Raw genomic sequence first — 27,973 nt, 5'->3', positions numbered from 1 at the left:
CGAAAAGAGAGTGACCTTCAAGCTCATCACCTACGCCTACAAATTCCTCCACAACATCGGACCCCAATACCTCAACGAAGGAATCTCCTTCTACGCACCCAAGAGAAGCCTCTGATCTGCAGATCTGGCCCTAGCCAGGGCGGGGGGCGAGCCTAATCCTACATCGGCGCCAAACCTGGAACAAACTCCCCCTCAGCATCAGAGGAACCCCAATCTGCAAGTTTTTAGAAAGAGCCTCAAGACCTGGCAGAAGACCACCGGCTCCCTCTCCACCCTAGCGCCTTAAGGCCCTCGCGGGTGAGTAATGTGCTTCACAAATCTCCTGATGGATTGACGACGACCTACTGCCTAAAGCCCCACCTGCCTGCAAATTAGCCAATCCCCTATCTCCTAAGCCTGGACTGCCCCACCTACCCGAATAACGCCGGGGGTGGAATCCCTTCTGGGAGCCACCCTCGGGGCCCCATGCTGCTTTCTCTTTTTTAGTTTCAACCACCATCTGTTGTTTCCACTTGGAAGATGCCGCCAGAATTACAGGGGCACAACGGCCAGGATTTTCTTTCTGTTTTGAGTCTTTTTCCACCCATGGAGCCAAGCAGTTAAGCCAGGGCAATTACGGTCGGGTCTAGTGGGAGTCACGTGTGGAAACAGCACGGGCAACATCTTGTCAGTCTCTACACTCCATCACGCAGAAAACAGAGGAATGGTGGTGGAAAATCAGACTGGTTTGGGTGCAGCTCTACATTTCGACACATGGTGGAGCCCTTACATCAATGAACCCATAGCTTGGCAGATGAAAGCGTCTCCCTCCTTGGAAGGGAATTCCACTGTCTTGTCCTTATGTGTGCCGAGCTCCTGGAAACAGAGCCAGGGCAGCCAACCGAGCCGCACTCTCCTGCCTCTACCCTCACACTACAGAACAAAACGACACTTCCCTGCTCTCCTACAGCACTTCGAGCTGCCCTCCTTTCTGCTCCCACCTCACAATCTGAGCTTTAACTCCCAGCTAGCCTAGCTCTGCCCTTCCAAGCTACTGCCCCCTCCGACGCACGCCTATGCTGCCCCTGCCTGGACCTACACCGGGTGCCTGAGCTCCTCAACTTATCTTAGAATTCTGCAGCTCCCAGAAGGCGTTTCCATGGATGCCAAGCACTTCTTTCCGCTGAATGGAAAGTTTCTCAGAAAGTCGGAGAACTTTTCGCTGCAGTTTTATACTTTCTGTTAGGCCGTTTACACTTTCTTTGAAGTAAGTTTTACTTCTTTGAAGTCTCTTGACTTTCTTTGAAGTTCCCAGACTTTCTGCGAAGTTTTCTGGGCGTTGTCTTTGAGATGTAGCCGGACAGAGAGAAAGCCGGTGATGGAGGGGGCAGTGGCATCAGCGGGGGAGGAACAAAGGTGGTAGGGGAGCTCTTCTGCCTGCAAGTCCCCAGCCCCGAGGTCCTTTGTCCCGAGCTGTGTGCAGAGGAGCTAGTGAAAGTGAGCCGGCCGGGAAGGAGGGGCGCTGGGAAATCCCTGGACAGAGGGGGCCGTCCCTGCCCGCTGGTCACACAGCGCCCACCGGGGAGGCAGAGCTGCAGCCTGGAGTCCCCACTGGCTGCACTCTCGCACACAAGCAGCAGCACCGGCTGTGCACCACCCCCATCTATCCCCCCCCCCTACACACACACACACCGCTGCACGCAGAGCCTCCCCCGCTGCAGACCCCCTCCCCAGGGCTCACTGTCCCTAACCGCCCCATGCAAGGCACTAAGTGGCAGTTCAGTTCAGCGCTGCCCCCCACAGCCCAGGATGCGGCTCCCGGGCTCTCCTGCAGCCCCCCTGCTCCTCGCCGGACTGCTGGCCGCCTGCTGCTCGGAAGGGACGCCCCGGGGACCAGGTACGTACCCTGGATCAGGAGGTGTCTTCACCGGAGGGCCCCTGCGCACACCCACACTGTTAACTCACTTTTTACAAACACTGCAAACTCTGGCGTCCCGCCGCTTCTGTCTCACTGTCACCGAGCCTGCTGGCGTGTGCCCGGTGCCCTCAGACAAGCACTTTACTCCGGTAGAACAGGGTGCGCTGCCAGCCAGCTGACCACCTGCGAGACCCCAAGCTTTAACCCCGTTGGTGCATTTTAGAGGACAGTTTCAGCTGGACCCAGATTTCGACCCACCTCGCTTGCATAAACTGCAGCCTGGAAAGTGTCCGCGCTGTCTGCCGCCCTTGGCACCGAAGCTAAACGTGCCGTGAATATAGCACATTGTACCGCGCCTGCCAGGAGCTGCACGGGGGATTATCGAGTTAATATGAGCTCATGGTTTCCGGATGATCACAGAACTCGGGCACAGTGAGATATAGTAATGTGCCCAGGAGCACACCATGTGTTCGTGTTGTTATATTGTTGTTATATCTGAAGTCAGCCTTGGCCGCTACATCAGATATCGTCCCGGGGGCAATTGAGACGTGCCCTTGGTTTCCGACCCCCTTACCCACCAGCAGTTACTCCTTGGCATAGATATGACATGTTTTTGTAATGATTTTTATATATCCGACAATAAAGATTATAATGTTACGTCTTACTCCTTGGCATAGTGACATTTAGGGGGAGGTTACAGATGTAGCCCAGCTGCCCAAGACGGCTGCGGTCCAGCCTGCCAGCCAGGGTGCAAGGTGTCCCGAGCCTGGGAACACAGGGGACAAGTCAGCGCCCAACACTTGCTGGGTCTTGAGTGCCCACTCGTTTCTGGAAAGGCTTCCGGCGTAGTGCCCTGTATGACTTTAGGTAGGGGGAGGGAGGGCCATTGGTAGCCCAGGGCTCATGACAAGCTGCCCAGAAGCTGAGAGCCTGGGTGTGACCTGAGAACCCTGCACGCAGGCCACACACCTCAGTGTCTGAGAACCCACTCCTTTCATGAGGGGGGGGGGGTCTACCCAGGGGTGTCGTGTACACAGCGTCTATCCAACAGTCCTAGTCTAGTGCCCAGAGGTTCTGCTCTACGGTCTTGGTGCACATAGTGTCTGCACCAGGGCCTTCAGGCGCACACAATCAGTCCCCGTGGTTATAATGGTGCACATAGTGTCAGCCACCGTGATATTAATTTATACAGTGTCAGCCACCGTGATATTAATTTATACAGTGTCAGCCACCGTGATATTAATTTATACAGTGTCAGCCACCTGGACCTTAGTTCATGCAGTGTCAACCACCTGGACCTTAGTTCATACAGTGTCAACCACCTGGACCTTAGTTCATACAGTGGCAGCCACCGGGACCTTAGTTCATACAGTGTCAGCCACCGGGATCTTAGTTCATGCAGTGTCAGCCACCGGGAAGTTAGTTCATGCAGTGTCAGCCACCGGGATCTTAGTTCATGCACATGCAGTGTCAGCCACCGGGATCTTAGTTCATGCAGTGTCAGCCACCGGGATCTTAGTTCATACAGTGTCAGCCACCGGGACCTTAGTTCATACAGTGGCAGCCACCGGGACCTTAGTTCATACAGTGGCAGCCACCGGGATCTTAGTTCATGCAGTGTCAGCCACCGGGAAGTTAGTTCATGCATTGTCAGCCACCGGGATCTTAGTTCATGCACATGCAGTGTCAGCCACCAGGATCTTAGTCCATGCACATGCAGTGTCAGCCACCGGGATCTTAGTTCATGCAGTGTCAGCCACCGGGATCTTAGTTCATGCTGTGTCAGCCACCAGGATCTTAGTTCATACAGTGTCAGCTACCGGGATCTTAGTTCATTCAGTGTCAGCCACCGGGATCTTAGTTCATGCACATGCAGTGTCAGCCACCGGGATTTTGGTTAGTGCAGTGTCAGCCACCGGGAAGTTAGTTCATGCAGTGTCAGCCACCGGGATCTTAGTTCATGTTCATGCAGTGTCAGCCACCGGGATCTTAGTTCATGTTCATGCAGTGACAGCCACCGGGATCTTAGTTCATACGGTGTCAGGCACCGGGAAGTTAGTTCATGCAGTGTCAGCCACCGGGATCTTAGTTCATACAGTGGCAGCCACTGGGATCTTAGTTCATGCAGTGTCAGCCACCGGGACCTTAGTTCATACAGTGGCAGCCACCGGGACCTTAGTTCATACAGTGTCAGCCACCGGGATCTTAGTTCATGCAGTGTCAGCCAACGGGAAGTTAGTTCATGCAGTGTCAGCCACCGGGATCTTAGTTCATGCACATGCAGTGTCAGCCACCGGGATCTTAGTTCATGCAGTTTCAGCCACCGGGATCTTAGTTCATGCAGTGTCAGCCACCAGGATCTTAGTTCATGCAGTGTCAGCCACCGGGATCTTAGTTCATGCAGTGTCAGCCACCGGGAAGTTAGTTCATGCAGTGTCAGCCACCGGGATCTTAGTTCATGCACATGCAGTGTCAGCCACCGGGATCTTAGTTCATGCAGTGTCAGCCACCGGGATCTCAGTTCATGCAGTGTCAGCCACCAGGATCTTAGTTCATGCAGTGTCAGCCACCGGGATCTTAGTTCATGCAGTGTCAGCCACAGGGAAGTTTGTTCATGCAGTGTCAGCCACCGGAATCTTAGTTCATGCACATGCAGTGTCAGCCACCGGGATCTTAGTTCATGCAGTGTCAGCCACCGGGATCTTAGTTCATGCAGTGACAGCCACTGGGATCTTAGTTAATACAGTGTCAGCCACCTGGACCTTAGTTCATACAGTGTCAGCCACCGGGACCTTAGTTCATACAGTGCCAGCCACCGGGATCTTAGTTCATGCAGTGTCAGCCACCGGGAAGTTAGTTCTGCAGTGTCAGCCACCGGGATCTTAGTTCATGCACATGCAGTGTCAGCCACCAGGATCTTAGTTCATACAGTGGCAGCCACCGGGATCTTAGTTCATGCAGTGTCAGCCACCGGGACCTTAGTTCATGCAGTGTTAGCCACCGGGATCTTAGTTCATACAGTGGCAGCCACCGGGATTCTAGTTCATGCAGTGTCAGCCACTGGGAAGTTAGTTCATGCAGTGTCAGCCACCGGGATCTTAGTTCATGCACATGCAGTGTCAGCCACCGGGATCTTAGTTCATGCAGTGTCAGCCACCGGGAAGTTAGTGCATGCAGTGTCAGCCACCGGGATCTTAGTTCATGTTCATGCAGTGTCAGCCACCGGGATCTTAGTTCATGTTCATACAGTGACAGCCACCAGGATCTTAGTTCATACAGTGTCAGCCACCGGGAAGTTAGTTCATGCAGTGTCAGCCACTGGGATCTTAGTTCATGTTCATGCAGTGACAGCCACCGGGATCTTAGTTTATACAGTGTCAGCCACAGGGACCTTAGTTCATACAGTGGCAGCCACCGGGATCTTAGTTCATGCAGTGTCAGCCACCGGGAAGTTAGTTCATGCAGTGTCAGCCACCGGGAAGTTAGTTCATGCAGTGTCAGCCACCGGGAAGTTAGTTCATGCAGTGTCAGCCACCGGGATCTCAGTTCATGCACATGCAGTGTCAACCACTGGGATCTTAGTTCATACAGTGTCAGCCACCGGGAAGTTAGTTCATGCAGTGTCAGCCACCGGGATCTTAGTTCATGCACATGCAGTCTCAGCCACCGGGATCTTAGTTCATGCAGTGTCAGCCACCGGGATCTTAGTTCATGCAGTGTCAGCCACCAGGATCATAGTTCATGCAGTGTCAGCCACCGGGATCTTAGTTCATGCAGTGTCAGCCACCAGGATCTTGGTTCATGCACATGCAGTGTCAGCCACCGGGATCTTAGTTCATGCAGTGTCAGCCACCGGGATCTTAGTTCATGCAGTGTCAGCCACCGGAACCTTAGTTCATACAGTGTCAGCCACCGGGATCTTAGTTCATGCAGTGTCAGCCACCGGGATCTTAGTTCATGCAGTGTCAGCCACCAGGATCTTAGTTCATGCAGGTTCATGCAGTGTCAGCCACCGGGGTCTTAGTTCATGCAGTTTTAGCCACCGGGATCTTAGTTCATGCAGTGTCAGCCACCGGGACCTTAGTTCAAGCAGTGTCAGCCACCGGGATCTTAGTTCATGCAGTGTCAGCCACCGGGATCTTAGTTCATGCAGTGTCAGCCACCAGGATCTTAGTTCATGCAGTGTCAGCCACCGGGATCTTAGTTCATGCAGTGTCAGTCACCGGGAAGTTAGTCCATGCAGTGTCAGCCACCGGGATCTTATTTCATGTTCATGCAGTGACAGCCACCGGGATCTTAGTTCATCCAGTGTCAGCCACCGGGATCTTAGTTCATGCAGTGTCAGCCACCAGGATCTTAGTTCATGCAGTGTCAGCCACCGGGAAGTTAGTTCATGCAGTGTCAGTCACCGGGAAGTTAGTTCATGCAGTGTCAGCCACCGGGATCTTAGTTCATGTTCATGCAGTGACAGCCACCGGGATCTTAGTTCATGCAGTGTCAGCCACCGGGATCTTAGTTCATGCAGTGTCAGCCACCAGGATCTTAGTTCATGCAGTGTCAGCCACCGGGATCTTAGTTCATGCAGTGTCAGTCACCGGGAAGTTAGTCCATGCAGTGTCAGCCACCGGGATCTTATTTCATGTTCATGCAGTGACAGCCACCGGGATCTTAGTTCATCCAGTGTCAGCCACCGGGATCTTAGTTCATGCAGTGTCAGCCACCAGGATCTTAGTTCATGCAGTGTCAGCCACCGGGAAGTTAGTTCATGCAGTGTCAGTCACCGGGAAGTTAGTTCATGCAGTGTCAGCCACCGGGATCTTAGTTCATGTTCATGCAGTGTCAGCCACCGGGATCTTAGTTCATGTTCATGCAGTGACAGCCACCGGGATCTTAGTTCATACGGTGTCAGGCACCGGGAAGTTAGTTCATGCAGTGTCAGCCACCGGGATCTTAGTTCATACAGTGGCAGCCACTGGGATCTTAGTTCATGCAGTGTCAGTCACCGGGAAGTTAGTTCATGCAGTGTCAGCCACCGGGATCTTAGTTCATGTTCATGCAGTGTCAGCCACCGGGATCTTAGTTCATGTTCATGCAGTGACAGCCACCGGGATCTTAGTTCATGCAGTGTCAGCCACCGGGATCTTAGTTCATATGGTGTCAGCCGCCGGACCTCAGTGCACACAGAGCGTCTGCCACCAGTCTTATGCATGCAGTGTCTGCCCCTGAGTTTAGTGCACACAGAGCCTGCCCAGAGTCTTAGTGCACACAGCTTCAGTCTCAGGGTTTAGTGCACACAGAGCCTGCCCAGAGTCTTAGTGCACACAGCTTCAGTCTCAGGGTTTAGTGCACACAGAGACTGCCCTACGGTCTTAGTGCAGACCGGGTCAGCAGGGGTGGGGGCGGAGGACTCTGTGCACACACTATCAGCCACCTGGGTCTCACTACACACCGGGTCGGCCCCAGGGTCTTGTGCTCACAGTGCCAGTCTCCAGGATCTCAGTGCACACAATGTCACTGTCAGCATCTTGGGGCACACAGGTCTATGCCATTGGAAGGATCACGTCGGGGCCCGTTTACAAGTACAAGACCTCACAGTACTCAGCTATACACCTGCTTACTTACAAAAAGGAAACTATTTCGCGTTAACGCCATGAGATCCTGCCGTCTCTCGCGTTCATTGGTTTCGTTTGTTATCCTGCAGAGGACGACGCAGAGATTTTATTTACCGAGTTAAATTCAGAACTCTGCAAAACTTTAGATCGATTCACACCTGGATCCAAATGTAAGGTGAATTACAACTCTGGGGTTAAGTTTAGTCCCTGCTTTTCGACCGTACTAGCCAAGTTTGAACGGCCCGACACCCCAGAGGCCCTGATTCCCGCGCCGACAGAGCCTGGCGTGAGGCACCGCGGTGCTGTTGCCAAGGCTTGCTTGGTATTCCTGCCACAGAGGGAGGGGGCCTCCCGCCACCAGCTGGATTCCCTCAGAGGCCTAGGCAGAGCAGCGGCAGCAGCAGCTGAGGGCTGCCCTCCGCCCCCACGCGGTGCGTGCATACTATGATAATGTGCGGTCTTGTGCACACAGTAACCGTGCAGTATTGTTATGCACGCAGAGGCCGAGTAACAATGCCCCGCTGTTCGGGGACAGCCAACCATGCTGGAATGGGCTGGCAGTCTGAAGCAGGTTGTTGACCCCCAGCTTGCTGGGAAAGGCGCAGCTAGGGGTGCAGGCACGTGCACACGTCACGAGACATCGGTTCTCGCCATTATCCGAGGGGACACTGTTAATATGAAATGGCCGCACTGCATCAATTAGATGTCCAGCAAATGCCCTCTGACCCGGAAGAGCCAGGCGCTTGCCTCAGTGGCCAGTCGTCCTGCTCACATTAGAGCCAGGGGTTGTCGATGCAATTCTTGGGCATTAAATGTCAGTAAGATTTAGAAAATGTATTAAAATAGCTTCGAACAGATGTAACGCTCTTAATAATTCCAAACATCTGAAGTAACTTTAAGGTCACCTGCCACACAAATTGTAAAACGACTCAAGTGGGAGTAACTTTCCCAGACAGCTCATTTATTATAGGCAGTAGAATGACTGTGAAACAACTGCCTAATGGGCATGGCAGATACTCCATGGAAATAGGACATTGATGGCTTTGACTCTTTGATGGCTTTGACACATTGATGGCTTTGACACATTTATGGCTTTGACACGTTCTGTTTGGAAGAAAAGGGGGCATGATGGATTTAAGAACTGCATACCAGGATTTTGGCGAATTCGTTTTATGATTGTCCTTTTTAGCTAATTTATATAATGTCAATTACATTGATTTTTCTATTGTTAACATGTTTACATTCCTGTTATTGCTGTAAAACATTTATAACGATGATTTTAATTAATTGCATATAATAAATTCAGTACAATTCAAAATCAATTCAGTAAGATAGCCAAGTGCATTTGCTGTACTAGCCTCATGGTGGGTGAACTCAGATACGCTCATAGCTGGAGAACTCGAACCCTTGTCACGGCCCTTTGGAATTGTGATAGTGAGACATCTAATGAAGGGTACAAACCCTCATGCACTAAAACTACAAAACCTACTCCTCTCTGCAGCAATAAGCGAACATACCCCTTCACACTGCAGCTGATTCTCAACATGCAGAACTGTTTAGAAGGTCACCTAGGACTACCGAAAGCGCTGCAAAGCCATCGCAGTGTTAGCCATGCTCTATACAGATGCCAGCAACCTGGCAAAGCAGGTGCTTCATTGAGCAAGCTTGTAAGCACTCTTGGGCGCTGTTTGCGCTTCTTCCTTCTCCACACTACATAATGCCTTCCGAACCGCTGCGGGCCAAGGTGAACTCTTTCTTCATTGATAAATAGAGGCAGGAGTCCAGGCCTCCAGAGCACTGCCTCCCACAAATGGCTCTCTGCAAGGACTTCCCTGCTCCCTTTTCAGCTTGGATTGGAGAGAGTCGAGTTGTCCACCTTTAATCCTCCATTAAACAGAGAGACTATTGGACGCATTCCTTGCCTGGCTTCTCGAACTGCATCGCTTTTCAGTACTTTACTCTGCATTATGATAATCAGGAGCAACTCTGAAGAGTTTGTGTTCAGACCTGAAACAGAGAGCATTTTAATGTATTTTGAGGAGTTGTCCCCTACTGTAAGATGGTGGCTTGGGCTGTTACTGGTGAGCATGACCTAAATGGTGACATCTAAGGGGTTTAGGACCACCATGTCCTTCTGACGTGGATGTCCACAGGCTAACACACCATTCCACAGATCCATGTCTCCAATAGGATTTTGCTTCCTCACAGGGCCCTATTCAGCTCACCATGATTGCCTCCAAACTTCAATGTTCACCAAGCCACCTTTAAGTTAATATCCTCAAAACAATTGGGGTATCCATGCCATCCACAGTGATAACACCCTTGTCTCCATTATCGTGGCAAGCAAAGACAACAGTCTTAATATTTTTCATGTATGGTCGCAGACAGGGGCATAACACAGGTTCTTGCAGCCCCTTTTGTGCAGTGCAGGGGTGGGGGTCGACCCTTGACCCTGCTCGCAGGGCCGGTCACTCTGGGACCTCCTCGACACATCAGCACCAGACGTCGCCTTCCTTACGGAAACCTGGATGAACGCCTCTTCAGCCCCCGACATTGCCACAGCCATCCCTGACGGCTACAAAATTACCCGGAAAGACCGCATCAACAAAACAGGAGGAGTCGCCATCATCTACAGGAACACCATCAGCGTCACGACCAACGCCGAAGACACCATCCTCCCCGCCGAACACCTACACTTCCAGATCCACACCGACCCCCAGACCACCCTCAGAGGAACGCTCATCTACAGACCCCCGGGCCCGCGCACACAATTCAGCGAAACCATCACAGACTTCATCAGCCCACACGCTCTGGCCTCACCAGAATACATCCTCCTAGGACACCTGAACTTTCACCTGGAGAAAAACAACGACAATGCCACCACCACCCTGATCTACAACCTCGCCAACCTCGGACTCAAGCAACTGGTGGACACCCCCACCCACCTCGCTGGCCACACACTCGATGCCATCTTCTCTGCCAGTAACCCCATCGCCTTCAGCCACTCCACCGGACTCCACTGGACCGACCACAGCTGCGTACACTTCACATTCAAGAAGACTACATCTCACCGCCTCACGCACCGGATCCCCCGCAGATACTGGAGCAAAATCACCACAGACCAGCTAACCGCATCGCTGAGCCAGACCCACCAGCCGACACCAATCTGCCAGACACCAACAACGCAGCCCACAACCTCGCACAGTGGATCACCAACTACGCCAACGACCTCGCTCCACTGTAGAACCCCCAAGGCAAGACCGGCAACAGAAAACCCCCATGGTTCACAGACGCAACCTGGGATTCATCCTGGACTCCTCCCTCACGATGACCAAGCAAGTTAACGCTGTCTCATCCTCCTGCTTCAACACCCACCCTACGCATGCTCTGAAAGATCTTCAGATGGATCCCAACCGAAACCAGAAGAACAGTCACCCAGGCCCTTGTCACCAGTCGACTGGACTACGGGAACGCGATATACGCAGGAACCACTGTCAAACTTCAGAATCGTCTCCAGCGCATACAGAAAGCTTCCGCACGACTCGTCCTCAACATCCCTCGCCACAGCCACATATCCGCCCACCTGAGAAACCTCCACTGGCTCCCCGTCAACAAAAGGATCACGTTCAGGCTGCTCACCCGTGCACACAAGGCGCTCCACAACATGGGCCCCGAATACCTCAACAGCCGCCTCTCGTTCTACACCCCCACTCGCCAGCTCCACTCCACCAGCCTCGCCCTCGCCGCTGTCCCACGGATTTACAGAGCCACCACCGGAGGAAGATCATTCTCCTACCTGGCAGCGAAGACCTGGAACTCCCTCCCCAAACACCTACGACTGACTCAAGACCATCTCACCTTCAGGAAACGCCTCAAGACCTGGCTCTTCGAGCAGTAGCGGCACCCCCTCCCACCCCCACCAGCGCCTTGAGACCCCCACGGGTGAGTAGCGCGCTCTATAAATGCATTGATTGATTGATTGATTCAGAGAGCCCCCGACCCATTAAGGGGGCCTCAATCAGCCCGATGTGGATGATAGGGGATTCTTAGAAGCCCTTCAACACATTTTGCAGGTGGCACTATATTTTATGTTACCCCCACTGGTCGTAGACCATTCCATTAAGTGACTGAATGATCTTAATACAGATATAGCATGCTCTTCTCTGTAATCAAACATAACCATATCTGAAAAATCCCAAACTTAGAGTCTCTTTTTTGACAAAGAGATGACTTTATTCTCCCAAATTAATGCTGTTGTAAGTAGCTGCTTCTTCCAGTTATACAAACTGTTACAAGCGATGTACTTATTGCCACTGAAATATACAACTGTGATGGTGAGAGTAAGTTGGATATGAGACCACGCCAACATCTTTTACTGGGGCCTTTTAACTTCAAATACTCGTACCCGAAGTCTTCAACTCTTGTTTTTGTGAGCTGATAAAAAGTGGTTGTGTGTCAGAAGCCAGAATATTTCTTCCCTGGCTACATATGGCTTTTAAGTTTCAAGGTGCCTTCTCTGGTTTTGGAATCTTAGAAGAGTATTGGTCCCAAGTACATTTTTAGCAGGAATTCCAGATATCCTCTCAACCCTCAACTAGGAAGTAATAAATTCCTCCTCTCTGTACCTCTTTAAACTTTCTTCTAAAAAATGTAAGATATTGTGTCCTACAGACAGCCATGACCAGCAATGGCTTCCAAAGGGCTCCTTGTCAGACCATGTGGCATATCTTCTAATTCGACAATCAGGTGCCAGCTGAAGGCACCTTGTTCTAGACTAGCACCCATGGGTGCACGCTGCCAAGGTTCCAGGGACCTCTAGATCTAGTCGGCGCTGTCCAAATCTAACTCGTTTCTGTGCAGGGTCCGGATCCTAAAGCGATTGACTCAAGCTCTCACCGTTCAGGGAGCCATTAGCCAAGTGCAGTTGAGTTATTATGAAAACATTTTCCTTAGGACGTGTGTCTAAAACCAACAGACAGAATTAATATTCTCAAAAACTCAGTGTTTTTCCTCGGATGGGCTCGCATAGTGGGTTTATTCACAGCCATTTTGCTAAAGCTGAAAACACATTATCTCAGAGGATCAGATTTTCTTGTAAGTCGCGAGGAGGGGGAGAAGGGGTAAGAAATGTGTAGCTCGAGGGGACAACCCGATCGTTGAGGAATTTGCTTTTAAAATCATTAGTGCTGAGTGTTGAATATGGCGTGAACGGCTCCAAAGATTCAGAACCGGCATCCCTTGCGCGGTGTGTGCTAAGGAATCCGACCCACCCATTCTCATGTTCAAAATATTTTAATAGGTACATTTTTCATAAACATTAAGAAACACAATGCAAAGAATAATACCGAACATAAAAGTATAGGTAAATATTACAATATAAAAATGTAAACAACCATGAATAATGAAAGAGAATACCTATACCGGCATTAATAATTATATGTGAGATATAAAAACTATATTACAGACATAATACAAACAATGAAGGGGCTACATTGTATAACAATTGAGTAATACGTTTTTTTAATGCATACTTTAAATTGAAGAACGTACTTATATAGGAATCTAAACTGGACCACATATTAGCGACCCAACCATTCTCAAGGAAGTGATTGGGCGCTTTAAAGCATCAACAGACTGGGAAACCGTCGCACGTGGCCTGAGCCACTAGACTAGACAGAGGGCCTTTGGCCCAGCCCCTTTTTGGGTCTCGCTGGCAATGCATCCGCAAGGATGCATGTGTCCAGCTGGAGACGTATAGTGATCAGTCTGGGGGGAAGGAGGACAAGAGGGTGTACGAGCTTTTCTTCCTGGATTCGTGTGCGCGAACGCGCACGTTCCGTCCTGCGCCGCCCTCCCATACTCCCAGCCTAACGCGCATGCATGCACACAGACACACACACACGCACGCACACGCACTTACACTTACACTTACACAGACACAGACACGCAGGCACCCAGACAGGCAACCCCCTCCTCCTCCCCCACAGTCACACACGCATACACACAGACTCCAAGACACATACACACACGCACGCTCACACACATACACAGCCCGCCACCGAGCGCACGCGCACACACATGCCCCCCCGCCCTTGCAGGCCAGCAACAAAGCGAAGCCCCACTCACGGGCAGCAGGATTCTTCCTCCCTTCTTCGGCACCGGGGCGCAGGGTAGGCTCCTGCCTGCTCCGGTGCTCCAAACAATCGCGGCTCTTCCGTGGGAGGGGGGGTAGGCTCCCGCCCTCCTACTTCCTGTTTCCGGTTGTCCCGCCCGGCCTGCCTGACTTCCTGGTCGCAGGCCGGCGGCGTAGCGCGGTTGCGCTTCTGGGATGCCATCTAAGTCATGTAAATACAAATGTTCAAATGTATAATCTGCGGCGTTGCCCAGAGTGGAATGTAGCCTTTTGCAACACATACATACCCTTCAGTTCTTTCCTGATCACTAACGCGTATCTTTGGTCTTTTTAGGAGATTAGCAACATACCATGCAATTTTAATTAGCTTGTACCAGTACGGATAGCAGTGGCGTAGTCGCTCCTTTGTTTTACTTACCTCGGTTATTTTCAGTAGGCTGGGTGGCTTAAACATCTCCTGTGATCTGCAGATCACGAGCTTCAATTCCAGCATGGCCTTGGTTCCTGCCTAGTCTGGTAAATTAAGTACCTTTCATTGGGTAAAAAGATATCTGCTTTACAACATTTAGAAATAACTGAATTACTGTGTTGACCTCTTCACCCAAGTAAAGCGCCCCACAGATTTTACCTGAACGACCTCTTTTTCTCTGACCACAGTATTAGCTCTGTGATCGAAGTTTTGTAATCAGGACAGATTTTCTAAAACGAAGCAACTACTTTTAGTTCCGATGTGTAGGATTGTCATATCTTCTGCGGAGATATTGTTGCTTGAAATTTCGCTAGCACAGCCAGTTTTTTACCCCGGCTCAGAGAAGCCAGTGTAGCCACACCCTGTTCCTGGCGGCTGTACTGGACAGACGAGCTGCTAAGGTGGTGTGCTGTAATGACGCATCTTATGTAAACATTTCCTTACTGGGATAGTGTCACGAGAATTGCACTGAGCCTGGAAATACTTAGTAAAATTAGGGCTATTCTGTAGTTTTTGCTGTTCTTGACGTGGCATTGTAGAGAGCTATTTATTGGTGAACAATGTTTTTGAGAAGATGTTTTTTTAGGATATTTCATGAAGCATAACTATTCACACTATTAAATGTTTTTTGGTGTGCCATAAAGGGTACTGTGCACCTAACGCAGATCCGAATGATTGTGGGCTATTGTTCATAAAATATCAAAACTCAGAGAAATAATGGATTTCTCCTTTTTGGGTCTCGCCGGCAATGCATCCGCAAGGATGCATGTGTCCAGCTGGAGACGTATAGTGATCAGTCTGGGGGGAAGGAGGACAAGAGGGTGTACGAGCTTTTCTTCCTGGATTCGTGTGCGCGAACGCGCACGTTCCGTCCTGCGCCTCCCTCCCATACTCCCAGCCTAACGCGCATGCATGCACACAGACACACACACGCGCGCACACGCACTTACACTTACACAGACACGCAGGCACCCAGACAGGCAACCCCCTCCTCCTCCCCCACAGTCACACACGCATACACACAGACTCCAAGACACATACACACACGCACGCTCACACACATACACAGCCCGCCGCCGCGCGCGCGCGCACACACATGCCCCCCCGCCCTCGCAGGCCAGCAACAAAGCGAAGACCCACTCACCGGCAGCAGGACTCTTCCTCCCTTCATCGGCACCGGGGCGCAGGGTAGGCTCCTGCCTGCTCCGGTGCTCCAAACAATCGCGGCTCTTCCGTGGGAGGCGGGGTAGGCTCCCGCCCTCCTACTTCCTGTTTCCGGTTGTCCCGCCCGGCCTGCCTGACTTCCTGGTCGCAGGCCGGCGGCGTAGCGCGGTTGCGCTTCTGGGATGCCATCTAAGTCATGTAAATACAAAACATATTGCATTACAAATGCTATAGGTATCACATTTGCGAAAGTTATAACTATTGGCATTGTAAATGACAAAGCTATTAATTTAGCTATTTAAAAAAAAAAAAACATAAATAAAAACTTTGCCATTTACAATACCAATAGCTCAAACTTTCCTAATGCGAGACCCATTGCATTGCAAATGCTTGTTGCTGCACGTGGGCAGACATCAGGGGAGAGGCAACGGGGGTCATTTCATAAACAACCAGGTGACCTGTTGGCCTCTGAAGCCAATGAGCAGTTGAAGTTTGAGACCCACTGCGCATCGTTCTCGAGCTGTGTCTGAAGCTGAAGGTAAACCTTCAACGAGCTGCTGGCGTTCCGGTGAATCCAGGGCTTAATTTGTGTAACAAAAAGTGCCAGGGCCCACGTCAGGAGGCTACCGCATTTCACACTACCCCTTGCCCCTGCCAGTGCTGCCAACAACAGTATCATCAACACAACTTCTAACAATCACACTCCTACTAGAGTGACTATTCAGACTGTTCCAGGCCCCAAAGCCATAAGAATAGCTTGGACTCAAGGCATTGGTCATTTGTAATGTATTTTGAAATGACACACAACTGTTGTTGTGCTAATCTGTGAATCAGGCAAACAGAGCCACCCTGTGGCAGACAGCAATAAGTGTCGGTGTTGACAATTAAGTGCAGGTGCTGAGCACCATAGACCACTGGCACAAATTAAGCACTGGGTGAATCTATAGGAGAAGCTGTGAAAAAAAGGAACTAAATAAACACTCCGGAAGACCAACATATGATGGTCTTATGTGACAGAATCAACTGAAATGTTTTCTGTGGTCACGTAGCTGTCCAAAAAAATGTACACAATACCAACTGGGCCCTGTAGAAACCATTTGGGCAACTGTAAATTCCACCAGGACTTTATACTGGAGTTGCAATCGACAGGTTGCTATAGGTTAGCTGGTGCAACCAAAGGAAGCCCACTGCTCAGTTCTGAAAGGAGCTATACCCTTGTGATGGTGCACCTTGCAGCATAGGTACGTGCCTTTATTTCCTGAGGTGGTGTTATAGCGCCAACATGAGGCCTTCAAAGCATGGTGAGGTGAAGCGCACAGCAATTAAGAACGAACAGTAGGATAATTGTGCTAAACAGACAGCCCCAGCAACACTACCACACACAGTGTCTTACCCACTCAACCTTTATTTGTTTATGAAAGGATTTCTGTGATGCAAAGGTAACCCCAAGGCTAAGGGAGGACTGCACACTAACAACAAAATAAAGGCCTAACTACCTGTGAAGTATCGCAGTGGGTTATCTCCTTGCGTGTCCCTGCCCTGTGTTAGCTGTTTTATGCTCCACTGAGACCCTCTCATACACAGTAACAAGCACTGGTAAAGCCAATAGGTTTGACTTTACTGTGCTAACGCATGGAAAGTGCATGCATGTATTTCGCTGTTACCACATTAAAGCCAGGCCTATTGACTTTGTCAATGCTTATTTTAATTCAAGGCGCTGCAGTTTGTGTGCATGTGTATACACAAGTATGTATGCGTGTGCCAGAGCCTCTCACATGATTAAAAAAAAGCCTGCTGCAGTGAAATAAAGCAAGAAATAATTTTTTCTGTAAACAATGCACGTATGTGATATAAAATAGTAGTGTGTAATAATTCAGTGCACTTTTGAGGTGTAAAACAGTCCCTCATGCATTGCAATGTAAGAACTCCATACAAAGCAGAATAATACATCAAACAGTCAATTTAGTGTTGAAGAACCGGGTTATTTAAGACCCGGCGGCACCAGGGGCACGTCCAAAGTCTTCGGGTTCACCTGTCTTAGAATTTAGTACAGCGACACGGGAATCTTCGTGGTGACGTCAAAGATCGAATTTTATTGGCTGCAGCCAGTAACAGAAGTCCTAGAAATCATCACGGTATGAGTTCTCAGGAGACTGCTCAATTTTACAAAGCAAGTCATTCCTTTTATGCCAAAAATCACATTCCAGACAAATACCTAACATTTACCAACTGTCCAATCACATGTATCCACACAAAAAGTATCGCATGACGGTAAAACCCACTTTTCAATTGTTCGGCCCATGATAGATCATCGGACAAACTCAACATTCTTCTTTAGACAGGCCGAACGAACCCATAATAAAAAGGCCACGACCCATATCATAAATAGACCATAAAGAAAGAAATAGAAACAGGTAAGAGTAGGATAAGGCATATTTGTGTCTAGTAAACCTTTACGATGCCCTGCGCTCTGATTTTAGTCCTGATCAGCTAGCGGGCAAGAACTGGCTCGGCAGGGTCGGCTTCAGGCAACGAGGTCAGTTCACTTCGGGTCATGTAAAAGTCAGCACAAACCCCAGCAAAAGGGCACGAGTCTTAAAGACTCATTCAGCCGCAGTCATCGGCCTATGTGAGGGCAACCACAAAATGGCTGCCTTATACAGAATGATAACTATGGTTCAGAGCAGAATCTTCAAATACACTGCGAGTCTTCGTATGTAACATGGCGAAAAACACTCGTACTTGATGAACCCATCAGTTACGGTTCCTTGTTACCAAAATCGTAACGGAACCATGACATAAGAAACACGGGTTCAGAATTCATGGAACCTCAGTTTGTGATAATTCAGTGCACTTTTGAGGTGTAAGAAAGTCCCTCGTGCATTGTAATGCAAGAACTCCATAGAAGTAGGAATGCTGCATCAAAGAGTCAGTAGAGTGAGGTGAGAGAGAAATACAGCTCTGAGTGAAGCAAAGTGCTCCCCATGTATTTAAAAAAGTAGTAATTATAGATCAGGCAGACAGCTGCCCATACCTACAAACACAACGTTTAATATGTCGGCGGGAGGAAGCACTCATGTGTAATGCGAATCCTCTGTTTGACTAGTAATCAAGGCCTGTTTTGAAGAGAATGTGTTTAAACAGCCACCACTTTCGATTTGTTGTATTTTTAATGTGCAGTAATATATCCAAGTCACAGCATCAATGTTGACTTTTCTTAGTAATCAGAGGTGTTTTATTGATAAAAGGTAGGCAGTTTGTTATACTCTTTAAGATTTTTGGCAGCCCTGTGTTTCGAGGGTTACTCCTCGTGCTTTCTGGAGGCTTATTTGGGTTTAAACATATAATTATGGCATGGCACTATATTTGTAAGAAAAAAGGTTATACATAGTTCACTTCCATTTTTGTGAACACTGAACAATCAGCAGTAGTCGTTTTCTAGATAACCTGTACGGTGAGTCTTAGTAAAATATGGCTTGGTTGCTATTTGCGCCCTTACAGCAGTTGACTTTCCGTTTGTTTCACAATTTCAGTTATTGTAATTGTTATGCCGTATCATTGAATATCTAAGACATTAAGTTGGCCATTAGCCTTGCTGGGTTTGCAAGAGCGGGTCAGGGTTCAATTCTAGATCTGGCTTGACAGCGTAGCTGACTGCATGTCCATGACCTAGTGTTATCAATACTTAAAATATACAAAGAATGGTTTGGGATTTTGCCAGAGGAGTATTTCTTCTCTCAAATCATGCTATTGGCTGTTTGGTGTATGATTCCACCTACTGTGGGGTGCCTACCATGCAACGCATGACAGACTATTTCACACCTCAAAACTATGTTGAATAATCACACACAAATTTCTTAATCTCCTAAATGCATTGTAGTCAGAGAGAATGTTCTAAACTGTTTTAGCCAGATCTAAAAATTCAGGCCAAACCTGTTGGCTTTGACAATGCTTATTTGTTTTTGGAAGACCACACCATTCCATACTTATAAATGCACAGCCTTGGCCTAGGGGAGGGTCCAGTTTCGAGAAGGGTTGCATTGTGGGACATTCTAATAGACAGGTAGAGTGTTGCCTCAGCCCTCTCAGGGGAGCTGCGCAGGTGTGGCATCAGCTGTATTTGTGAACAATCCAATGTGTAGGATTACAAAATGCCATTGTGATAGGTAGCTACTCACTGCAGATAGGCCAGGCCTGTTAGGGCCATCAAGGGGTGCACTGGGGTGTCTTATGTTGGGCGAGACGGTTACTGGAGCACTGAAGTATGAGATGGGGCTGCGAGTGAGGCTGCCCACCGCCAGGGTGAGGTCTGTCTCATCCCGAGGGTCTCTCTGAACTCTAATGCATATGTTGGCTGTTGCTGCAGTCGCTGAGTTTTAATGCCGCTCTTATTCTTATATTCATAATGTATATTTGGAGTCATCTAAAATGCAGCCGAAACCCCGAATGGTGCGAGGTCTCTGTAAACGGTTCTGAGGGCCCAGAGAGCAACATGCATCCAACGTGATTACCTTTGCTAAAGGAGGTGGAGACATATTACTCAACAACGCCCTCATCTGCCCCTGCCACATGTGGCACTGGTGGTGTGCACCTCTTCTGCTCATGCCACATGTGACACTGGTGGTGTGCATCTTCACCGACCCCTGCCACATGAGGCACCGGTGGTGTGCACCCTCTCCTGCTCATGCCACATGTGGCACTGGTGGTGTGCATCTTCACCGACCCCTGCCACATGAGGCAATGGTGGGGTGCATCCTCTCCTGCTCGTGCCTCATGTGGCACTGGTAGTGTGCATCCTCACCTGCCCACGCCACATGTGGCAATGGTGGTGTGCATCCTCTCCAGCTGATGCCACATGTGGCACTGGTAGTGTGCATCATCACCTGCCCACGCCACATGTGGCAATAGTGGTGTGCATCCTCTCCTGCCACATGTGGCACTGGTAGTGTGCATCATCACCTGCCCACGCCACATGTAGCAATAGTGGTGTGCATCCTCTCCTGCTCATGCCACATGTGGCAATGGTGATGTGCATCCTCACCTGTCCACGCCACATATGGTACTGGTGGTGTGCACCTCTTCTGCTCATGCCACATGTGACACTGGTGGTGTGCATCTTCACCGACCCCTGCCACATGAGGCACCGGTGGTGTGCACCCTCTCCTGCTCATGCCACATGTGGCACTGGTGGTGTGCATCTTCACCGACCCCTGCCACATGAGGCAATGGTGGGGTGCATCCTCTCCTGCTCGTGCCTCATGTGGCACTGGTAGTGTGCATCCTCACCTGCCCACGCCACATGTGGCAATGGTGGTGTGCATCCTCTCCAGCTGATGCCACATGTGGCACTGGTAGTGTGCATCATCACCTGCCCACGCCACATGTGGCAATAGTGGTGTGCATCCTCTCCTGCCACATGTGGCACTGGTAGTGTGCATCATCACCTGCCCACGCCACATGTAGCAATAGTGGTGTGCATCCTCTCCTGCTCATGCCACATGTGGCAATGGTGATGTGCATCCTCACCTGTCCACGCCACATATGGTACTGGTGGTGTGCACCCTGTCCTGCTCATGCCACATGTGGCCATGGTGGTGTGCATCCTTCCTCACCTACTCATGACACATGTGGCACTGGTGATGTGCATCCTCACCTGCACCTGCCACATGTGGCACTGGTGGTGCGCATCCTCACCTGCCCCTGCCAAATGTAGCACTGGTGGTGTGCACCCTCTCCTGCTCATGCCTCATGTGGCAATGGTGGTGTGCACCCTCTCCTGCTCATGCCACATGTGGCACTGGTGATGTGCATTCTCACCTGCACCTGCCACATGTGGCACTGGTGGTGTGCATCCTCACCTGCCCCTGCCACATGTGGCACTGGTGGTATGCACCCTCTCCTGCTCATGCCTCATGTGGCAATGGTGGTGTGCATCTTCACCGACCCCTGCCACATGTGGCACTGGTGGTGTGCATCTTCACCTGCCCCTGCCACATGTGGCTCTGGTGGTGTGCATCCTCACCTGCCCCTGCCACATGCGGCACTGGTGGTGTGCATCCTCTCCTGCTCATGCCACATGTGGCATTGGTGGTGTGCATCTTCACCTGCCCCTGCCACATGTAGCAATGGTGGTTTGCATCCTCTCCTGCTCATGCCATATGTGGCACAGGTGGTGTGCATCCTCACCTACTCATGCCACATGTGGTACTGGTGATGCGCATCCTTACCTGCCCCTGCCACATGTGGCACTGGTGGTGTGCATCCTCACCTGCCCACGCCACATGTGGCACGGGTGGTGTGCATCTTAATCTGCCCCTGCCACATGTGTCAATGGTGGTGTGCATCCTCTCCTGCTCATGCCACATGTGGCACTGATGATGTGCATCCTCACCTGTCCACGCCACATATGGCACTGGTGATATGCACCCTCTCCTGCTCATGCCACATGTGGCAATGGTGATGTGCATCTTCACCTACCCCTGCCACATGTGGAAATGGTGGTGTGCATCCTCACCTGCTCATGCCACATGTGGCACTGGTGGTGTGCATCATCTCCTGCTCATGCCACATGTGGCACTGGTGGTGTGCATCCTCCCCTGCTCATGTCACATGTGGCACAGGTGGTGTGCATCCTCACCTACTCATGCCACATGTGACCCTGGCGGTGTGAATCCTCACCTGCTCAAACCACATGTGGCACTGGTGATGTGCACCCTCACCTGCTCATGCCACATGTGGCACTGGTGGTGTGCATCCTCACCTGCCCCCACCACATGTGGCACTGGTGGTGTGCATCCTAACCTGCTCATGCCACATGTGGCACTGGTGGTGTGCATCCTCACCTGCCCCCACCACATGTTGCACTGGTGGTGTGCATCCTCACCTGCCCCCACCACATGTGGCACTGGTGGTGTGCATCCTCACCTGATCAAGCCACATGTGGCACTGGTGGTGTGCATTCTCAGCTGCTCAAGCCACATGTGGCACTGGTGATGTGCATCCTCACCTGCTCATGCCACGTGGCACTGGTCGTGTGCACCTTCACCTGCCCTCCACCACATGTGGCACTGGCGGTGTGCATCTTCACCTGCCCCCACCAAATGTGGCACTGGTGGTGTGCATCCTCACCTGCTCATGCCACATGTGGCACTGGTGGTGTGCATCCTCACCTGCCCCGCAGCATATGACACTGGTGGTGTGCATCCTCTCCTGTTCATGCCACATGTGTCACTGGTGGTGTGCATCCTTATCTGACCCTGCCACATGTGATACTGGTGATGTGCATTTTCTCCTGCTCATGCCACATGTGGCACTGGTGGTGTGCATTTTCTCCTGCTCATGCCACATGTGGCACTGGTGGTGTGCAACCTCACCTGCTAATGCCACATGTGGCACTCGTGGTGTGCATTTTCGCCTGCTCATGCCACATGTGACACTGGTGGTGTGCATCCTCACCTGCCCATGCCATATGTTGCACTGATGGTGTGCATCCTCACCTACTCATGCCACATGGGGCACTGGTGGTGTGCATCCTCACCTGCTCATGCCACATGGGGCACTGGTGGTGTGCATCCTCACCTACTCATGCCACATGTGGCACTGGTGGTGTGCATCCTCTGCTCATGCCACATGTGGCACTAGTTATGTGCATCCTCTCCTGCTCATGCCACATGGGGCACTGGTGGTGTGCATCCTCACCTGCCCATGCCATATGTGGCACTGGTGGTGTGCATCCTCACCTACTCATGCCACATGTGGCACTGGTTGTGTGCATTGAAGCCACACTCCACCCTTCCTCCCCAGCACTGCTCTCTGCTACTGTCCACTGGTGTGCTCGCTTTCATGTAACCTTTGGAGAGAGGCTCTCTTTGGGGCCACGAGCTCTCAACGTCGCACTGCTAGTTATGATGGAGAGAAGGGTTCAGCGCAGGTAACAGTGTAAGGTCCAGCGCCTGGCATCGCCGAGGTGTTCAAGTGGATCACATGGGCGTGTTTACATGGACCGTGCCTACAGTTTATCCACTGGACACGCGCTCCCCATGGGATCCAAAGATGTCTGTATCGGGCCTGATTTCAGCGCTCCTGGGATACTGACTCAGCACGCACCACCCTTTATTATTTTAAGCTTCTGTGGTTTTTTTGGTATTTTCAGTACAACTATTTCTCTTATGCACCGAGATTCAAGTTGACGATTGTTTGTAGGTTTGCCCACCATCACCTTCTGTCTGTGAGTTGTGTAGGTGTGTATAGTCCCTCTAGGTCGGCGTCACAGTGTTGTCGCGCGAGCTACCTTCGCGCCGCATCAGGTGCTCGCGCTCCCTCTTCCTTCAGAGCGAGGAGGTGCGTGCCAGGGCCGGATGTGACGTGACCGGAGCTTGTGGTAGAGGGGACCGCTGTGATTAGATGGACACCTGGGCTTATGCCAGCCTCTTCCTGCTCCTGAGCCTTTCTATCCTGCATTCAGTTCTTCTTCAGTCTTTTCTCTCCTCTCAACGGAGCGGACGTGCCTCTCCCCAGCCCGTGCAAGGAGCTCCTGGCCCCGGTTCCTGGGCTCCTGCTCGTGGTACAGCCCACACAGGTCACAAACTTTAAGGTATGCCTTGCAGGTCACGTTTCCTGGACACTGCGGCCCAGCGGTTGGGAATTCAAAATTTGCGAACATACGTGACAAGAATTTTCAATTCTATTAAGGACAAGGAGGCGAGGATTATGCTATCTCATTTCTTTATTAGAAATGCCCAGCAGCTAATAAAACAGTAAAAAAAACTACAGTACCCATGAACACCTGGGTACCAACCATAGAGACCATAGTATAAAAGGTCAGGTAGACAGTCTCTCTTCCTCTTTCTTTGGTGAGAAAACAGTTCAGAGTAAAACAGGAAATCCAAAACGCAGAACAGCAGGAAAGAAGTCATCGACTGCAGCAGAAGTCCCAATCGAACGAAGATACAGGTAAACATAGAACACTGGAACCAGAAGACCATCGAAAGGCGAGAGAAGCCAGGTGTAACAGAAAACCTCTACTTCGGGTCAGAACCTGAAAAGAGACATAGAGCCATAATACACATCCAGTGCATATGGTGTAAGTAGAAATAAGGGGGGGGGAAGAAAACAAGGGAGTTGAAGAAATCCATATGCAAATAATCAAACATGTTCATAGTAGCAGTATATGCAGAAAACAAAACAACGGGTGGGATAATCCTCGCCTCCTTGTCCTTAATAGAATTGAAAATTCTTGTCACGTATGTTCGCAAATTCTGAATTCTATGACAGGACAGGAGGCTCCGATTATGCTTGTTTAAAGCTGATCCACCACAACAGAAGTAATATGATCAATAGGTTTGAAATAAAACGTTTTGAACATTGAATCAGAAGACCAATCCGCAGCCTTCATAATGTCAAGCAAAGTGACACCCATCATGAATGCTTTAGAAGCCATCGCCCCACGTGCAGAATGTGCATGAAGAATGGAAACATCAATGCCAGCCTCTGACATGAGCCATCTAACCCAGCGAGCTAAAGTAGCTGGGGTAACAGGGCGAAAAGGCTTCTGCAAAGCAATCAACAATTGTCCTTGCATATCTGAACGTAAAGTAGCAGTACTTACTTAATTTTCCTTGACACATTGAACAACACAAAGTTTGGGATGAGAAGGAAAAGAAGGATAAGTAACCGAAGTAATATTCGTTTTGGTACGCCTGGAAAGGAGAAATGTGACACCTTCTGGTGTAAAACTGCGACCTGCCAGATCCAAAGCGCGGACATCAGAGACCCGTTTGCAGGAGACTAGACATAACAACATAGTCAGTTTGGCTGACAGCTGCTTACGAGATAACAACAAATTAGGAGGCCAAGCCTCTAAAAATTGTAACCCAACGGAAATATCCCATAAAGCGACATACTTAGGACATGGAGGTTTCGCCAGACGGATACCCTTCAGCAACTTGGCAATAAGAGGATGTTCACCCGCAGGCTTACCAGCAATATGAATATGGCCCACCGAAATGGCGGAACGGAAATTGTTGACAGTCCGATAGGCCAACCCGGAGGAAGCAAGAGAAGCCAAAAAATTAATGATCATGGAGACATCCCCCGAAGCGGGATCAACTTCCCGTTAAACACCACTCACACCATCGCTTGTGGGTATTGTGCGACCAGGCTTCGCTGATAAATCTGGAAGCATCGCTAGAAAGGCCCGGGACCGTCCAACGATCCCCGAAATTCGCCATGCCAGCAGATGAAGATTGCCTGAAACAATCAGGGGATGCGGATCGCCGAGAGGATCCAGCAAGAGATTCTACTTCTGGGGAAGAAGGAGCGGCACTGCACAACACAACTCCAGGAGAACTGGGAACCACGCTTGAGCCCTCCACAGAGGAGCAATCAGAATCAATTCTGACCGATAACGTTTCGTGCACGCCAAGACTCTGGGAATCATCATAAACGGGGGAAAGGCATAGCATAGACCTGATGGCCAAGTCTGCAGAAAGGTACAAAAGGGGGTGGTGATGGACGGATCATCTGAACCAATCAAACACTCACACCCAGTCAACAGATCTGGGTTTAATCCATCACCATTCTTTAGCCCACTCTGCCACCCCAGTTCAGACAACTGAAACTGCAAATCAGTCTGACCCTGTGCCTCATGGGAAGAGTCCAGCCCGAACTGCCAAGCCATGCCTTCCCTGGACTGGAAACAAGCTTCCTAAGACCGGTTTCTAGCATTTCAGCCATCTTCAGCCAGGCTTGCTTGAATCCAGTGGCAAAGTGAGCAAGGGACTCACGTCTGAGCATACCCTGCCAACTTATGGCGAACAAAGAGGTACAAAAGGGGGTGGTGATGGACGGAGCATCTGAACCAATCAAAGACTCACACCCAGTCAACAGATCTGGGTTTAATCCATCACCGTTCTTTAGCCCACTCTGCCACCCCAGTTCAGACATGGCCATATGCAAATCAGTCTGACCCTGTGCCTCATGGGAACAGTCCAGCCCGAACTGCCAAGCCATGCCTTCCCTGGACTGGAAACAAGCTTCCTAAGACCGGTTTCTGGCATTTCAGCTGTCTTCAGCCAGGCTTGCTTGAATCCAGTGGCAAAGTGAGCAGTGAGCAGAAAAGCATCCGTGGCCAGGGCTTCCGGATCCGGCCTCCAACTGAAGAACAGCGGAAGCTGGGTGTTGAGGCGAGAGGCGAACAGGTCGATCTGACACTGGCCCCAGATCCGAAGGAGAGAACGGAAAACGCGAGGATGAAGCCTCCAATCGCTGAAGTCCCGAAGATGACGCGAATTCTAATCCGCAATCTAATTGTTGCGGCCGGGAAGATATTCTGCAATAACAGTGATCTTTTTTTTGCAGACAAAAATGCCAAAAATCTTTGGCTATCTTCGCCAAAATCTTGTACCTCGTTCCGCCCAACTTGTTGACATAGCGAACTGCCGAAATGTTGTCCATGCGGAGAAGAATGCAGCAATTGGACTGAAGAGGGGAGAAACAACGGATCGCAAACGACCCTGCCAGGAGTTCTAGGCAATTGATATGGAGAGACAACTCCTGGGGAGACCATCGACCTCCCGTCGAGACAGGACCGCACCGGGCTCCCCAACCCCACAGGCTGGCATCGGATTCTATCACTATTTCCGGCGATGCACCAAACAGGGCTCGTCCATTCCAGGCATCCATGTGGTCTAACCACCATTGCATCTCCCACCTCGCTTCCTCTGACAGAGGAATCGGATCGGAATAGCGAAGGCCTTTTTGGAGATGACAAATCTTCAAACGCTGAAAGGCCCTGTAATGCAGGGGACCCGGGAAGATCGCCTGAATGGAGGACGCCAACAGACCTACAACTCGTGCTAACGATCTCAATGACACAGTCTGTTTGGAAATAACCGAAGTCAACTCCCTCTTGATGTACCGGATCTCCTGATTGGGCAAGAGAAGTAGACACGAAAGTGAATTGACCGTGAAGCCCAGAAATTCTATCATTTGCGATGAAGTCAAGACAGATTTCTGAATGTTCACCAGAAACCCCAGAGACTGCAAGAGGTCGATAGACCATTCCAGATGAGTCAAGAGTTTGAGAGGGCAATCTGCCATGAGCAGAATGTCGTCCAAGTAAATAATTAGGCGAACACCCTGAGCGCGCAAGCATTCCACGACAGGCCTCAGAAGTTTCGTGAAGCACCAGGGTGCTGACGAGAGGCCGAACGGGAGAACCTTGTACTCAAACCAAGACCCCTGACAATGGAATTGTAGGAACCGCCGATGAGGACCGTAGATGGGAATCGACAAGTACGCGTCTTTGAGATCTAGACGAACCATCCAATCACCCTCTTGAAGAAGGTCGCGCAACAGATGGATACCCTCCATCTTGAAATGCCTGTAAACGACCCCTCCGTTGAAGTCCTTCAGATTGAGAACTAGGCGGGATCCGCCCCCTTTCTTCTCGACAAGAAACACTGTGCTGACGAACCCCTGGGATGACGGGCGGTCGGAATTATTGCCCCCTTTTTGAGGAGTGAGTTTATGTCCGCCGAAATGAACTCCTGATCTTGAATGGAGAAGCACAGAGGCATGGCAGGGTGGGTCTTATGTTGGGGCTGGTAAAACTCGATTCTGTAACCTTGAACAGTTTCCAGCACCCAAGCATCGTTGGAGATTAGATGCCAATTGTTTAGAAAATATTGTATCCTGCC

At 50.5% G+C, this 27,973-nt stretch overlaps 1 protein-coding gene across 1 annotated transcript in view; it reads left to right on the top strand.

Moving 5' to 3' along the window:
• Positions 1–856: 856 nt before the first annotated feature.
• ADAMTS7 (ADAM metallopeptidase with thrombospondin type 1 motif 7) overlaps positions 857–27,973 on the top strand; it is a 625,092-nt gene continuing 597,975 nt past the window's right edge. The window contains exon 1 of the mRNA XM_078682968.1: positions 857–1,876. Coding sequence (XP_078539094.1) covers positions 1,789–1,876 — 88 coding nt within the window. The 5' untranslated portion in view covers positions 857–1,788. The remainder of the gene's footprint in view (positions 1,877–27,973) is intronic.

This window comes from Lissotriton helveticus, chromosome 3_1 (genome assembly GCF_964261635.1).
Source record: "Lissotriton helveticus chromosome 3_1, aLisHel1.1, whole genome shotgun sequence".
In the NCBI taxonomy this organism is placed as follows: domain Eukaryota; kingdom Metazoa; phylum Chordata; class Amphibia; order Caudata; family Salamandridae; genus Lissotriton; species Lissotriton helveticus.
Note: the sequence above shows the minus strand (reverse complement) of the source record. Positions and strands in the feature narration are given on the sequence as shown.